The sequence below is a fragment of the Cibotium barometz genome, chromosome 20 (genome assembly GCF_041138505.1).
Source record: "Cibotium barometz isolate CiBa-2024 chromosome 20, ASM4113850v1, whole genome shotgun sequence".
Lineage (NCBI taxonomy): Eukaryota > Viridiplantae > Streptophyta > Polypodiopsida > Cyatheales > Cibotiaceae > Cibotium > Cibotium barometz.
In genome coordinates this window covers 54,154,881-54,172,264 of record NC_141065.1, presented here as the reverse complement: position 1 = coordinate 54,172,264, position 17,384 = coordinate 54,154,881, and the positions used below count along the sequence as shown (strand labels likewise).

The window sequence follows — 17,384 nt, the reverse complement described above, 5'->3', positions numbered from 1 at the left end:
CTTTGCCTCTCTCATAGGTTGGGATAGTGCAAGAAAATTATCATGTACTCTAGATACTATTTGAAATTCGTACACAGTGCACTGAATTAATGGATGATTATGACCTAGAGGATGATGGTGCCCACTGCCTACACCAAAAAAGAACCAGGCCTATAATCCCACACAACACAGCTGCACTTGAACAAAACCTCATAGCACATGCATCATGGGGAGGGAATGATGCATTACAAATTGAATGCAATTGTCGAAAATGATAATGCTAATGCAGTTCAGTAAAATCACTGGTTTGGAAGACAATTTCCTTGATCGATCTTTTTGGTGGAGGTGCATCCACCATCCCAACCCCCAAATTGTTCTTTTTTTTGGGGGGGGGAGAGAGAGAGAGAGAGAGAACTAAGACAAAAGCTTGAGCATTGCATACGCCTCTAGCTGAATATATCAATTTGAAACAGTAAGGGCTATATCAAATATGAGATGTATTATAAAACGAAAAAAAAAAACTTAACTACAGCTCTTACAAGTCTCGATAATTGAAATTGGTGCTGCATTCTTCAATTCTCAGCTTCCTTGAGCAAATCTTCCCCAAACTCAAGTCCAGCACAATCAAAGTCCTCTCTTTCAACTAGCTTTGAATCACCCATTACACCCCATACTGTATGCTCAAAAACATCGATCTCCAGCTTTGCACGGTAAGATTCTCTACAAGCAGGTTCCCATGAGAGCTTTCCGATAGGACATAATATAGGGTCTGAGAAGCTGCCTGGAGAAGCACTACACTTAATCTGTCAAGCATGAAGCACATGTTTACTTTTGTTAAGTGTACTGCCTAGAATTTACAAAGAAAAATGTTACAACATGAACCAAGAAACCCTAACATTACATAGGTGAAGAGAAGATCAAGAAAAGTGAGTGCAAAATCCCACTATAAACTTCAAGAAACACCCGTATCTGAGAAAGACAGGTACAATAACCTGCACAGTGTGAGATGGTCCAACAGCTTTCACCGAGAACTTTCCTTCTAAGGGTAAAATCTCGATGTCTTTGAACACCACCCCTGGGTCATTTGTTCTCATGTCAAGCTTGAGATCAGGGGATCGATAACCCATTGCAAATATGTAAGGCGTCTTCACGCTGCCGCCTATTTTGAAATATGCACCAGAGGCAACCACCTTCAACATGTGTGAGAAGATGGGAATCCATTAAAGAAAACAAACAGGAATTTGTAACAGATGAAAGGTTCTTTTTTTAAAAAAAGTGGAATTTCGGGCAAGGGCCTGTTTTATATTCAGCATGTCCATGGCTGCAGCCCAGGAATTGAATTCGCAACGACATGCTTGGTGGCATGTTGCTTGGAACTTCAACCCTTTAACCTAACTGGGTTTCACTAGAGGGACAGCTGAAAAGTTCTTATCAAAAGATCCCTCGGTTCAAGTTGCTACAATACTAAATACCTGACATTTGTTGTCATGACTGAATGCCTGCAGCCACACATGGCCTGCTGGGAAAGTCTCACCCCAGTTCTTCTCTTGATGTGCCAACCCACTTCCTTGAATACTTAGCCCCTCTCTCTCATTTGAAAGCTCATAAGTTGCTTGTGAACCTAAGCTATAGACATACCAGTGGGTGGGTAGTATTGGTACTTTCCTAGCCCAACCCTCAGGGCCCTTCTCTGAGTCATGAGCATCCCACAAAACCTGAAATTCGATGGAAAACAATATGTCAGTTTGATAACAAATTTGGGAGGGCATATTCTATGGGTTATACAAACACACGCCAATTCGATAACAACGTTAGGAGGGCACCCTCTTTCAAGAAGGTTACACACACATACACACACTCGTATCTATCTGTTTGTGTAATACAATTATGTATGTGTGTGTGTACATTTGCACATGTTGGGGGAGAGAGAGAGAGAGAGAGAGAGAGAGAGACCTCATTGACCATATGTGACTTGAAACTATACCCCTTCACGGTCACATCCATAAAAGTCTCATGCGGTTGAGCAACAATGTGGCCCAAATTAGGTGCTTCCCATTCAAAGCCCTTGGGTTCATGGGGAGAAGCTTCTTCTCGTCCTCCTTGTGGGGAAGGGAACTGTGTAAATTTTGATTCCTAGTGTCAAGGATTCAAAACCAAGACAGAACAAAACTGTTAGCTTCTTCTGTTAGGTTTTATGCGTCAGCTGCTGCTAGATTAACACAGGCACTTGCTACAAAATCAATTTCAGTAAAATCTTCCTCTGTGTAAGTCGTAGTGACTTGATCTCTCGTCCCCCCATTACCCCGCATTGCACATTAGATGCACCTTTGGCACGGCCCCATGCAATTCATGATTCAACTTCAGGCCTTGCCCTTGTCGTTGCTTCCCTTAATACTTTCTTCACAATCTCAAATCCATATGCCTGTATTTCGTAATCAAGTAACCATTACCATAAGCTTTAAAATGCCTACCATGAAACCCTCAAATCCGTGGAATGGAGCGCTATCAAGTCTGTGCAATGGAGCGTTGCTACTCGTGCTACCGATGTGTTCTTGCTCATACAGATACAAGGCTCTTCAACGTAAAGAAAGAAAGGAAGCCATGGCAGAGGGAGTACCTTAGACCTTGCGTAGATAGAGTAAGTGCGTCCGGGTTCAAACCTGGAACCCTTTTCGGAGAAGAGGGCGAAGAGGAGGGTAACCTGGCTCTCTGCAGTGGCATAGTTGGTGGCCATGATGACCCCAACGCTCACACCATCGGCGAAGTCGGCGATGCGGAGGAACCAGCCCTCGAAGGAAGGGTAAGGCCGAACAGGTTTGGGCAGGACGGGGCTGAAGGCCGGCTTGTGGGGATCCCATGGGTGCTGCGAGCTTTCCTCCGGCGAGCCCGCCCCTGGTGTTATGCGAGTCACCATGTCTACCTTCTCCTCCATGGAAGAAGAACACTCGTAAGCCTTAACCCTATGTATTACCGTTGGAACCCTAGACCTGCTTCTGAAGAGCCTATGTTTGGAGCAGAGAGGAAACGCAGTGCAAGAAGGTCGTGCGGGTATGCAGGGTTTGTTGTGGCCATGACCATGCCACAAATAGCAAGAGAATGGCACGGCCTCCATCGATTGCTGGGCGGCTTGCGGCTACAGAGCTTTGGTTCCTGCTGCTGCTTCTGCTGGCGGGCTGTTGAAGTAGTAGCGCAAGAAATCCTGCGGAATGGACTTCACCGTATGGCTCTTTCTCATAAACCCAAGTGTCAAAATTCCAAGTGTGTTCGTTGAGTTTCACACGAAGAATCACACGTATATATATATATTCACATTTTTTAAAGATGCATATATATATATATATATATATATATATTCACACTTTTTTTCTAAGCGTATTACTTAAATGCCATCGACTAGGTATTTAGGAATGAGTTTCTTCACACTGACTCAACTCAGTATTTAATTAATACAACCTTAGGTGTGAGTTCCCTCAAGGCCACCCTCTTCTTTCTCTCTCTCCTTTTACTCTTTAAATGAGCCCTTTGAGGCCTTTTATAGAGAATTGTGAGACCTTAAATAGAAAGGGTATGGGTGAATGCATGAAAATAGAAAGCATATGGGGAGTCATCATTTCATTGCCTTAAATAGAGAGGATATGGAGGGGTGAATGCATGCAAATAGAAAGCATACGGGGGCTCATCATTTCATTACCTTAAATAGAGAAGATATGGAGGGTCATCATTTCATTGACTTTTTCAAGCATTAATCATTACATACTAAAATGAAACCTTAGAAAAAACTCTTATTCTTGAAAATCACATAGAATATATTTAATGGAAATGGGAAAAAACATTTTGGTGCCATATTCACACGCATTTGGAAATTGGAATGAAACGTTCTTCATAGCACTTGTCCATGTACCTAGCTTCTTGGAAAAAAAAACTTGTTTGAGATATACAATATTTTAATTTCGAATGAGATAATAGTCTCCATTAGTGATTTATTTGCAACAATGTCTTGATAATGCTTCTACAGAGAAGGGTCTCCAACTCCTGTATTATAACCATGTACGCATAATGATGGGCTGTGTATCCATCATATCTCAACATGCCTTAACAAGGTACCTAACTCTCGTAGACCTGTGTACACCTGGATCACAACCAGGTGTCCTTAAAACAGCCCTGGTTCTCCTTACACTTGGATCACAACCAGGTGTCCTTAAAACAGCCCTGGTTCTCCTTACACCAGGAGTAACTACGTACGAAATGCTAAGCTCCTCATCGAGGCTCTCCTCAGAGCCGCTAGAGTCACCATCCACATATGAGTAACCTGCTAGACAGATCAGGTTGATCTACCTTTTTCTTCCCTTTGCATGATACATGTGTACCTACATCTATCCTCAACCTGCCTGACCAAGGACTAACTTTGGATCCATCTTGTTAGAGGACTCTCCAAGTCCACTAAGCACCTGTGATTACTGCTCTACATGTGGTGCAGCATCAACACTTCTTATATCTACATCTTCTTTTTGGTACATACAAGCTACTCATCTCATCAAAGATAATATCTCTACTTACATCTCACGAGTGGTAGGGTTATAACATCTATAACCTTTCTTCTCCATAGCATAACCAATAAAGATACATTTCTCTGCCTTTGGATCCAACTTTGTTCTTACTTCATCAGAAACATGCACATATGCAAACACTTTCAAGTGAGACACATCCGGTCTTATGTCTGTAAACTTTTGTTCAGGTGTCATACCATGAACAACTGCCGTGGGCGTCATACCATGAATAGTTGCAGTGGGTGTCCTATTCATAATGTACACAGTAGTTGCTACTACTTCTACCCAAAAATACTGTGGCATATTCTTTTCAACCACCATCAAGGCACGTGCCACTTTTGCAATGTGCCTATTTTTTATTTATGTAACTCCATTCTGTTTGCGAAATATACATGCAAGTAAATTGTCTCTTGATTCCCTGCTTTCTCACGAAATCGCTGAACTCATTGGAGAAATATTCTCCCCCACCATCTGATCTCACTCCACTTTATCTTTGTCTGCCTTGTCCTGGACATCTCTTATGATCTTGATGTGCTCCTCTCGCGGGTTAGGGTGACTTGTCCCTCCATCTTGGCTTGCTTTTCTATGGCTTGATCTAGCTCCTCTTGCATTTGCATCATTTCTTGGTTCTTCCTAGCCATCTTCTCCTTCATTTCCTCTATCTCCTTCTTCATTTCTTTATTGGCTTGTTGGAGCTCCTTGATCTGTCTCTGTTTATCGTCCAGTCGGCCTCCTTCCACCCTTCTTCTGCATAGCTCCTCTTGCAGGGGTTCCTGTTGGCTCATCACATTTTGCAGGGCAGTATCCTTCTCTTTGATGATAGATTGTAGCTTCGTCATTTCCTTAATCCCATTGTTCATGCATCGTTGTAGATAATGTAGGGCTTCCTGCACCCATTCCATCTCAATAGTGTCCGAAAAGCTTGCCTCGGCTTACAATGTCTATGTCGACATGGGTGTGGAGAGTCCTGGCTATGGAGGCTACATCTCCAGCTGAAGATTGGTGGTAGAGGTAGCCTCTTGTTGTTGGCTGCTCTAGCCTCTAGGACAATACCACTTGCCTAGGTCGGCCAAGTCCTCCTTCAATTGTCGGTCGCTTGGTACTTCCATCGCCCCGCGCTGGCCCCCTCTTACAATACATTGGCAAAACTCAACTTATGAACCCTCTGCTCAACTAACCACTCAATCCCTTATCCTCTAATCTCCACATACGGGAATAATCCCCCTTTGCTACTTACATCCATCCCGGTACTACCCGTTCGCAAGAAACTGTTATAAGGTTGTTATTACAAAGAAAGAAAGCTCAAACCATAATAGTTTGTTACACAACAAGACAGCCTGGGCGCGGCAGCCGCCGCTGGTTGGCCACCAATAACATTCTTGCCCTGGCTGTGGTATAGCTAACATAAATGTGGCTCCATGAGAAAAACATCATATATATAACAAAATTATTTATATATAACATGAAGTCGGCTATAGACTCAGGCTATAGACTCAATCAACTCATACAAACTCTACATCTCCCCCAAGAATAACTATCCTATCTGGAGATATATAGTCCCTAAGCAATCTATATAATCCATGTTGAAGAATGTGATCCAGTGTAAGAGTAGAACATAGAACTAGCTCGGGTATAAGTTCTAGCTGCATGAGTACCATCATCATCATAACGTTCTTCAAGAATCTTGAAGTCAAGATACAATAAGCGTGGACTCTCACATGCTTGTTGAAGTACCATAAAAAAGCATTAGTCCTTCTGAATCGAGAAGAACCTATCATTACATAAGTGGATCAACACATATTGTGAATCAGCCTACAACTCAAAACATCTACAATGGAAGATTAATGTGACTCACTTGGGGCCTCGCTAAAATGACACTATCCTAATGTGAGCTATTCTAGCATCTTCTCTCATAACTATTTTGGAATAGACTTTACATTGGGAAACACTTACAGTTCCTCCAAGAAAGCGTCCCTCCATATAACGACACTATCCTAATGTGAGCTATTCCAATAGATTCTCTCATAACTATTTTGGAATAGACTTTGCATTGGAAAATGCTTATGATTCCTCCAAGAGAGTGTCCCTCCATAATTTTTAGGGATAGAATTCATATTGGTGACTTAGAAAGACTATAGACATCCTATCCCTCGATCATGGAGCACATGTTTCTACTCGAATTTCTGCCTCTTCTAGAATAAAAAACCTATTTTACCCAAGTTTACTAAGTTTTTCAAACAATTTTTAGGTTTTTTTTTTTGGAAAGCACTCTTGTATTTGGGTCCACCCTGCCTTCCACTTTCCATTCAATGTTTACTTCAACCAAATCCATAGGCACAACCTAGACGTCATCCATTGGATACACCACTTTCGAGTAGTGTATCCAATTTCTATTTCGACCAAATCCTTAGGCACATCCTAGACCTCATTGAGTCCCCTTGGTCTAGCATGCCAACCTACCACTAGACCTATGGAGCTATTGTGAACTCACACACCCATAATTGAGATTTCTCAATCATTACTCATATACCCAACTATAAACAATTCACGCACACACTTCACAACATACAAATCTTTAAAATTTATAATACAATTAAAACTTTTAGGGGTATACACACTCAATATCATACTCGAAACATTGAAATATCATCCATTATAACAAATAGTACCAATATCATTTTAATCTAGAATATCTCCTTGCATCACCTCTTTGCTTCTTGAACGAGGAAGATATGCACTTATCTAGGCCCAAGCACTTCAACTTATGCTACCGTCCGGTGGGGAGCCCACAAAACTCGCATCCTAGATTGGTAGGAGCCACTTATGATAGCCATTTCCTTCCTAAGGCATAAACACTCCAAGTTACGATTGCACTAGAATCTTGTGATAGTGCGTAGGTCTAGTACAGAGCTGCCTAGCCACTTATGTCCTCACACTAGGTGTGTCAAGAGAACACCCATGTCCCCCGTCAAGATAGGCCAATGTCTCGGGCAACCATCTTTGAGACTGTTGGATAGGTGTCATCTCCAAATGGTATCACGCTAGTGGCACACTCTTTAGTCTCTAAGCATTTTTGGGATTTATAGCACTCATTTCCATTTTTTCCTATTTACACACATTTTTGGGTGGAGAAAAGGGTGGAGGAACTTTCCTATATATATGAGGCATTGTAGTTCATTTCTAATCAAGTTGGCTAGTGGTTCATTGATGAGTTCTTGAGTACATTGTCTCTTCTCTCATCTCTTCTTTCTCACATGGTATCAGAGCAAGGTGGTGGCACACATAGAGCCTCCTTATCCTTCTTCCTCTCTACCTCTAGTCCTCTTCAACAACCCTACTTTCAATTGCGTTTTTTCATTCTTTGATTATCTGCTAAACGAATGCGTTTTTGAGGATTGTGCCCACGTGACCTACTGGAATCATCGTGGGGTCTACAACTTTGCAGAAGAAAGTTTTCACAAATTCCTCACCGTTTTTGAGTTATTCTTCGCAGACTGCCTGCATGCAAAATTTTTGCTTGCGTTTTTTGTAGAAGCCCTTACTCATCATCCTTGCACTCATTCAATGATTCAAGAGGCTTCAAACCAGCCCCTTACCATCCTCTACAAGTGTGTTTTTAAAGCACTTCAATCCGAGTCCTACAACTCTACTTGTTGCGGCGGTGAAAACATTGCCAACTAGTTTTCCCTACATGCGGTAGCGTTTTTTTTGGAGGCTTCCTGTGGAGAGATTTCTTGGCTGCATTTTCATCATCAACTTCAACCCTCTTCATGGTGTTTTGAGGTACATATTCATCCTCTTTTCTACACCTTTCTACCGGCTGAAAATTCCACTTTGCTACACACTTTGTGTTTGCGTTTTTGTGGACAATCAACTCCTCCATACTCCTTCTACCTAAGGCTACATTCTCAGCCCTCTTTTGGTGGTTTCTACGGAGTCTATTGGTTCATATATCGGCTACGTTTTGCGGCTACGTTTTTTTGCACTATCTTTGTGCATATTTTGGAGATACTTCCTTGGTGGACAGCCCATCTATTGGCTGTGTTTTTGGAGGTACAACACTTCTTCCTTTGTGTTTTCCTACCCTCCACTCCCTATGGGATCTCGGAAGTCCTCTACTCCAAAAGACAAAGGCAAACTTGAAGATACTATGGATCCTACATCTCCTACGACGGTTGGTGGACCGGCAACTACTACAACGGAAGTTGGTGCAATTCCTTCTTCGGTAGGTGCTTCTACTTTCTCTTTTCCATCGTATCCATTACCTTCTACGGATCCTTTCTCTCTTTCTTCTTTGTCCTTTATGCCTTCCTATCCACATACTTCTATGCCCTCTATGGTATATCCCCCTACATCATCTATGCCTTTTATGGCAACTTCATCTACTATGATTCCTTCTTCTACTACTTCCACTACTACTCCTCTCCCCACTCAATCATATCAGCCCTTTAACCCATTTACTCAATCTTTGAGCCTTTCAAGTCTTTCCAGTTCACAAAAGCTTACCCCAAACAACTACCACACTTGGTCCTTGTTTATGCAACTTCTTTTGGAAAGCGCCGGGGTGTGGTCTATAATCACTTCTCCTCATATGGTGCCTTCTCAATATCAAACCTATATGGATGCACAGGCCAAAGCTTTACTTATGCATGGCATGTCTACATCGGTTGTGTCTCAATTTATCTCTACAAGGAGTACGGCTCAACAATTATGGCACACTATACAAATGCAATATGGAAGACTTTCAATGGTTAAGATGGCTAAGTTGGAAGAAGATTTGGAAAAGCTTTCTATCTCCGAATTCGACAACATAGTGGAGAAGCTTGGAGAATTCAATCGAATCAAGCGGCAACTTGAAGAGTTTGGTACATTGGTAAGCAATCCGGTCCACAAGCTACTTGGTAAATTGCCTTCTTCTTTTGAATCGTTCAAAGATAACATCTTTCTTCGAGTTCCTTTCCCTTCCTTTGAAGAGAATATGGGTCTTCTTCATGATAAGTGCCTTACTCGCAAGCAAAACAAAAAGGACTCAGTTTTTGTAAGCCAAGGCAAGGGCAAAGGCAAAGGCAAGGGGAATGATCAACGCAAAGGCTCTAATTCCAATGCTAAAGATTCTTCAAAGGCAACAAGGATAAATCAAAGGATTCTTCCAAGGAGTGCACTTTCTGTGGTCGTAGTGGCCATACGGAGGATCGTTGTTTTGCTAAGAAGGCGGCATCCAAGAAGGTAAAAGCTGAACTTGAATCCAAATCTAAGGGTTCTTCTACATCAACATATTCTCACGACAAAAACAAAGACAAGACGGAAGACAGTAATGCCAAGATTGCATATGTTGCTATGTCTTCTACTTCTTCATGTGACACATCACTTGTGGTAATCAAAGATCTTGATACGCATACTGTGGATGAGTGGATTGCCGACAGTGGTGCTACCTCTCACATGACGAATAGTTCTTCCTTATTGGAAAACTATAAGGTCTCTCTCTTCATCAGTACACATTGGTGATGCTTCGTCTCTCCCTGTGATTGGTATTGGTGATGTTTCTTTTGGAGATGCTATCTTACATGATGTTTTGCATGTGCCTAAGATGTCTGCCAACTTATTTTCTATCTCTGAGGCTACTTCTAAAGGTCTTGGGGTTTACTTTGATGATGAAGTGATTGAAATCATCGATAGACAGTCACTTTCTTGTGTGGCACATGGTTATCAAAATGCTGGGCTTTATCATATAAGCTCTTTTACAGCACAGTTGCCACCACATGAGTCTCATCTTCATCAATTATTTGCTTCTCCTAAAGCACTTGTTTCTAATGAAGATAGTGATCTATGGCATTTCCGCTTTGGCCATGTTCCTCTTGCTACTTTGCAACATCTTGTCTCACATGACATGGTTACAGGTCTACCAAAGCTTCAGAAACCTCGCCATCATCATATTTGTTCTTCTTGTGCTCAAGGAAAGCAACATCGGGCTTCTTTTCCAGAGGAGGCTACTCATAGGGTGACACACATACTTAAGCTTATTCATGCTGATCTTGCAGGACCTATGGAAGTACAATCGCTTGGTGAATCCAAGTATTATATGCTTCTTATGGATGACTTCTCTCGCAAATCATGGGTTTATTTCTTACCTAAGAAGTCTGATGCTCTTTCTCATTTTAAGGTTTGGCTTGCCTAAATGGAGAATCAAGCAAGTCAAAAGGTATCTTTTCTCAGGACTGACAATGGAGGTGAGTTTATAGCGTTTGAGGATTTTCTAGCTTCAAAAGGCATACAACAACAAACCACCATACCCTACACTCAACAGAATGGTGTGGTTGAAAGAAAGAATAGAACGGTGAAGGAAATGGCCCGCTCCCTCTTACATCATGCAAAGCTACCTTCCTCCTTTTGGGGTCAGGCTATAGCTACTTCAGTTTATCTTCTCAATCGCTCTCTTACAAAAGCAGTGGACGGCATGACTCCAGAGGAGGCTTTCACAGGCCACAAGCCTACTGTTTCTCATTTTCATGTCTTTGGTTGTGTTGCTCATGTGCATGTGCCTTCTTCTAAGAGGAGGACTCTTGATGCTAAGTCCAAACCTATGATATTCACAGGATATGCTTCTCGCTCCACAGGGTTCCGTTTTTGGGATCCTTCTCGTGAGGATATTATTCTTTCACGTGATGCCATCTTTGATGAGCATGTTTTTGGTCTTGATGAGTTACCACCTTCTACATCTCTCTCAAATCCATTTCCATCTCTTGAGCTTGGGCCTCTCTCATTCCCTACAGTCTCATCCTCATCTACACCATCAGTTCCTACTTCATCCCCTTCATCCATTTCGATTGTGACACCTACTACTTCATTGGATTCTACACGGACTTCTGGTCCTCCAAAATGGGTTTGACCTACCTTGGATTATCTTCTTCAGCGCGTTGGCGTTGGTCCTCCCATCTAGACCTGAAGAGGAGGTGTTGGATAGGTGTCATCTCCAGATGGTGTCATGCTAGTGGCACACTCTTTAGCCTCTAGGCATTTTTGGGATTTATAGCATTCATTTCCATTTTTTCCTATTTACACACATTTTTGGGTGGAGGAACTTTTCTATATATATGAGGCATTGTAGTTCATTTCTAATCAAGTTGGCTAGTGGTTCATTGATGAGTTCTTGAGTACATTGTCTCTTCTCTCATCTCTTCTTTCTCACAGAGACAAGACTCACCACTTAGATGACATCCGCCCAACATCATATTAGCTTGTGAGGTACCTTCACAAGTTCCACTAAGTATATAGATAATTTCCACTAAGTATATTACAAACAACAATATCCACACAATCATTAAACATGATCAAGTAACCATGCATCATGCATGTATCGCAAAACATGGTAAACCATCACAAGATCCAATGAGACAGTCTTGGCCCTCTATCGTATCTCCAAACATGTTTCCCGATCTAATAAGCTTGGTCCAAGCCTTCATGGTCCTTTGAAGAAATGTTAGATGCATCATTCCTTAATTAAGCCATGAGGTTTCTAAGGGTCATATCTACTTAGATCTTTTCCTTTCTACCCTTTACTCCCCAAGCATATTCTTAGGTGTTACTAGACCTTTATTAGTGAGGCTAGAATTGAGCCCTTTGTTCCATTAGAAGGGTCAACATTTTCAACACTTATCCAAAATTGTCTATTCAAAGTCTTGGTCTATGCTGTGGATCATGAATTTCTTAGTTCAGGGAAAAATATATATTTACTATTTTCTTGGATTAGTTTGATTACTTGTTCCCTTGTTTCCCAAAGGTTTCTCTCTCTCTAAAGGTCTCCCTTATTTGTATCTTTATTTATACTCATTCATTCAGTTATTAAAGACATACTTTCTTTCTCCTGACTTACATGTTGACCAATTATCTCTTATCACGATTTTACATATAGCACTCTATCTCAAGAGAAAAAAATCTCTTTATGATCATAATACTACACTTATTTTATCAAGGTTGTTTGTATGTACCTAGGGCAAACATCATTAAAAAACATTTTCTCTTAAAACTTTAAGGATTTCCTATGGGTATAAAATTTGTAGGTTCCTATGCACAAGGGTTTGTATAATTTAAACACACTTTTAGGCTTCACTTAACCTCTTTCTTTCACTACCTCTTACTAGAGTTTTTGGCTAATTTTATGACTCCTTTATCCTAAAATTTTACACATGCTAATCCAAGTAAAGGCCCAAGTTCTATATATGAGAAAAGGAATAAAGACTACATTTATTTGCACATTTATGGTTACACAATAAGCTATCCTCTTCATAGTCTTCCAAATCTTAATCCCCCTCAATTGTAGTCTAGGACAAAAAAGGGATTTATGGTGGTAAGTTACAAGGATTTTCTTAAGGTCATGAAGAAAGTTTCCAAAATCTTTTTCAACCTTTTTTCCTATGATTTATTGTAATAAATTATTTATAGGATACAACATTATTTTCTAATGTCATCCCCATGGTTTAATTTACTCCCCTACCTCACTGTGGAATTAAAAATTATTGGATATCTAATTCTAATTACCTCCCTACTCTATTACTATTGGCTATATATATTAATTCTAAATATGGTTTAAGAATTCTAATTACCTCCCTACTCTATTACTATTGGCTATATATATTAATTATACATATTGACTTTATTATTCTAACTTTTATTTATATTTTAACAGGTTTGAAAACATCGAGTAAACATGCATGTCCTATTTGTGGCCCTTTATTAGTACATGAGTATGCTGACGGTTTGTTTAAGACCATATTCGATAATCATCATCGATTTCTCCCCTCAGATCATCCTAAATATGTTGCTAGTAAGAGTAACATTCCTCCACAAACACTTCGTGCAAAAGATTGGAAGCGTATTTGGGAGTCTACAACTATTCTTCCTCCAGATGGCATGAACAGGTATAGTAATGTTTTTTCAATCTTGTTTTGTGTAGTCTCTAATTGGATTAAAGGTCACATAGAGCAATCCCTTGTGTAGGTACTCCATTTTTTTTCGGTTGCCATATTGGACCCATCTTAAGATCAACCATCTTCTTGATCCCATGCACATCTTCAAGAATGTGGGATCTGGTATTTGGGAACATATTATTGGTAAACGAGACAATGTTAGCGTACGTGAGGACTTGCGGGTCGCAGGACGTATGTGTCAAGCTTGGCCCACGAGAGGTGGGTGGGCACGTTCGTCTTCCGCCTGCACCATGGATTATATCAAAGAAAGAGGAGAAGCAGATAAAGCAGGCCATCACCACTTTGCGTACTCCCACTGGATGCATGAGATCATTGAAGGGAGCCTTTACAACCACTAAGAAAAGAGGCGTTGAGCAACTATATGGGTTGAAGTCCCACGATTGGCACAAGATGCTTCAAGTAAGTGTTTTCCAAGTCTTGTACGTACGTTGAAATTAAATTTTGTAATGCCATAAACCATACATACATGTGCTCTTATGTGCGTAGTTCATACTACCTACTAGCATCGACCATTGTGCAAATAAGAGTTTGAAAAAATGTATTTATAAGATGGGCGAGCTTGTGAGGTATGTAAAACCCATGCTCAGATCACCCTTCATTATACCTTGCAAAATGAACGTGCATGAGGTATAACGTACTATTTATTTATTTTTCAGATATGTTAGTTCCAAAGCAATTGATCCAGCCACGTTGGATGATGCGCGTGCTATGGCAGTGGAGGTGGTTTGTTTGGTAGAGGAGACTTTTCCGCGAACCATTCTCACAAGTCAACTACATCTCATTGTGCATTTTAGTGGACGAAATCGCTTTATGTGGTACTGTGCATGCACGCTGGATGTTCTTCCTAGAGCGCTTCATGAAGACCTTAAAAGACTTTGTGAGGCAAAGTGCAAGGCCTGAAGGAAGCATGGCCGAGGGTTGGTTGATACAAGAGTCTCTTGTATATATTTCAGAATTTCTTGGTCAGGTGGACAGCTCTTTGCCACGACTATGGAGCAATGAAGAGGACTTGAGGATGACCTCTATTGTGCCTCAAGGAAAAGGACATAGTAAAGTAATTGACAGAACATTGATTGATGATCTCAATTTCACTTGTATCCTTAATAGTGATGTGATGAGCAGATGGGTTACAAGATATGAGGATGCAAAGAAAAAAAGGCAAGCAGAAAGAGCTCTCTTTCGGAGGCAACATGGCTCTCAGAAGGCGTACCCTAAGCATCTAGCAACACTTCTGAATGATATCCATGTTGATTGGTTGCATGAGGAAATGGAGAGAGCAGAGAGCGACGAGGGGCTGCATATCACGGCGGAAGAATGGGAGTATGCACGAGGATGCATGTCAAAGGTACATAGAACTAATGTTTTGCATTAGTTGTAAGTGATTTGCTTTTAATATTTATTCACATTGCTTACACAAATATTGCTTCTATTTTGGTCCAGTGCACTATGTTCAATGCTATATGGTGTGAAGGCAAGCATTTTCGAACACAAAGAATTGATGAAAAGAGAAATACACAAGATTGCGGTGTCATTAGTAGCTTTGAGGGAGCTAATGGAAAAATGGATGATTATTGTGGCATAATCCAAGACATATTTAGGCTTGACTTTTGTCGCTTCTTTGTGTATGTTTTGGATGTCAAATGGCAAATGAACATGGTGGAAAAAGGGCCTGATGCAACGATAAAACGCCATGCAAGTGGATATGTAACTATTCACTCTACAAAGTTCTGGCAAACAAAGAAAGATAGGCTCGTATTGCCACAACAATGTGAGTAGGTATGCATTTTTTTTACTAATGTGTTTCATGTACATATATATCTAAGCTCGCGTACCCCTTGACTTTTGATATGCTAATTAATTACTGTACTATGTGTATTTGAGTAGGTTATCTATCGACCAATGGTGCATGACATCAAATGGTGGTACGTCATCCCTATTGCACCACGTTCCAAAATGATGTATAATACATCCACTGATATGGAGCATATGGAGGATGTAACAAGCCGCAATGAAGATGATGTCGAACATGCCATTGAAGATGTTGTGATCGATGATCAAGAAATAAGAGATGATCATGATAATGAGGATGAGCATGCCATTTCTCATGATCATGAGAATGACCCTACCATTGAGGATGATGGTGTTGTTGATGAGGATGATCAGGACATCGATACCATTATCAATGGAGTACAGAATATCGATAGTGGAATAAATTTAATCATAGCCTTACAAATTGATCAAATGGATATTGATGTTGATCGTTTGACAAGGATGGATCTTATTGAAGATGAGATCGAACCCTAACCAATCCGTCACTGTACGTTCTAAATTGATGACATTTCTATCATCTCATATGCATGATTTATTTTTGAATATATTTCATTGTTGTAAATGCATGTAGTGGGATTGTGTAATGATGTATATTGTAATGTACTATGAGATGGTTTAAAGAAAATAGTTTTTAATTTTGTAAAGGAATTCAGTTTTTCTTCAGTTTTTCTCTGCATTGCGTGTATTAATCCGTGTATAGTGGCGTGTATTAATCCGTGTATAATAGCGTGTATTAATCCGTGAATATTACCGTGTATAGATGCGTGTATTATTGCGTGTATATAAACGCATTTATACACGCGTTGATAAATGCAAATATACACGCGAACTTAAATGCTAAAATACACGTGCCCGATTCTATTCAAATACAGGTGCGACCATACACGCGTTCGTAATTTATTGCGTGTATGAAACGCGTGTATGGTAGCATTGTCTTGTAGTGGATTAGTTATAATGATGGGTTTCTATGGTCACAAAGGTTATTCTTAATTACTTTAAACATCAATTCATTTTACTGTTACTTAGGAGAGAGGTAGAAATGATTGAAACTGAATATAGGCACTCAATTGTACAAAAAGGATTGTTGTACTTCCAAAAATTTAAAAATATGAACAAGGGTAAATCACCTACTTGTATAATTGTAAAAACTTGAGGTTGATATGATGTGGGGCATTGAGAAAACCTCTAATTTCCTCAAGAAATCCATGCCTCCTTTTACTAGGGAATCGTTCCCCACAAGCTCCCAAATATGAAGTAAATGCTCCAAAAGACTAGGATAGGTTCTAGCTTTGTTGGCTAGTACTCAATGTAGATGTTGTAAGAGAGGTACTAGCAAGATTATGACAGCATGGGAGAGCTCACAAGTAGGCATGGAAAAGAGAAGGGATGGATGAGTCCTTTTATAGCTAGCAACCCTATATATACAAAAAAACAACCCTTATATGGTATAGCACACCATGCACATTAGTTAACTAATGCTAGCTCAAGCAATTGGGAGCTACACCAAGGATATCCATGCACGCCCAATGCAACTTAAGGGAAGAGGAGCCCGACACCATCCATGTAAAAAATCACTAGCCAAAACCATTACCCCATACCACATACCCAATTATACCACTAGCAAATACCATGTGTTCAAATCCATTTACCACCTTGGTAAAACGACTTTCCACTTTGCCACCTTGTTTTAATGCAAACCATGGTTTTTCACCCAGCCTTAGAACCTTAGACCATTTAATTTAAGTTTTTTCAAGGGTACACAGATTTAGGCTAACCCATTTTAATTTATTTTCTCCAACGTGCTAATAATATTTTTGCCCAGGGTAAACCCCACATTCCGGATTTAGTTTACGTGTTCAGATTTTTCAAATTTATATGGTATCTAAGTGCTTTCACATAAGTGTACACACACATTTGTGCACATGCGCACAATTGTAATTTTATGATTTTCAAGCATAAGAACTTTAGAAAATTTCAAGGTTATTATGGAAAAAATATTTTTCAAATGATTTTTCTTTTTTTTTGAACAATTTTCCATGTGCAT

General features: G+C 40.3%; 1 protein-coding gene across 1 annotated transcript; it reads right to left on the bottom strand.

Moving 5' to 3' along the window:
• Positions 1-406: 406 nt before the first annotated feature.
• LOC147628034 (uncharacterized) lies at positions 407-3,165 on the bottom strand. The gene is made up of 5 exons (XM_086815007.1): positions 2,597-3,165; positions 1,933-2,112; positions 1,452-1,694; positions 972-1,169; positions 407-782 (listed from the first exon to the last, which is right to left on the bottom strand). Exons 1-5 carry the CDS (start codon positions 3,089-3,091, stop codon positions 552-554), a joined length of 1,347 nt encoding a protein of 448 aa, XP_086671133.1. The 5' UTR covers positions 3,092-3,165; the 3' UTR covers positions 407-551.
• Positions 3,166-17,384: the final 14,219 nt, after the last annotated feature.

Bases quoted from the DNA above. Each gene is read 5' to 3' on its own strand.
- LOC147628034 (XM_086815007.1), bottom strand. From the start codon at position 3,091: ATGGAGGCCGTGCCATTCTCTTGCTATTTGTGGCATGGTCATGGCCAC. The intron at 1,695-1,932 runs GTCTCTCTCTCT...ATCGAATTTCAG, and splicing joins AGTCACATATGGTCAATGAG to GTTTTGTGGGATGCTCATGA. The intron at 783-971 runs GTTATTGTACCT...CATGCTTGACAG, and splicing joins GACCATCTCACACTGTGCAG to ATTAAGTGTAGTGCTTCTCC.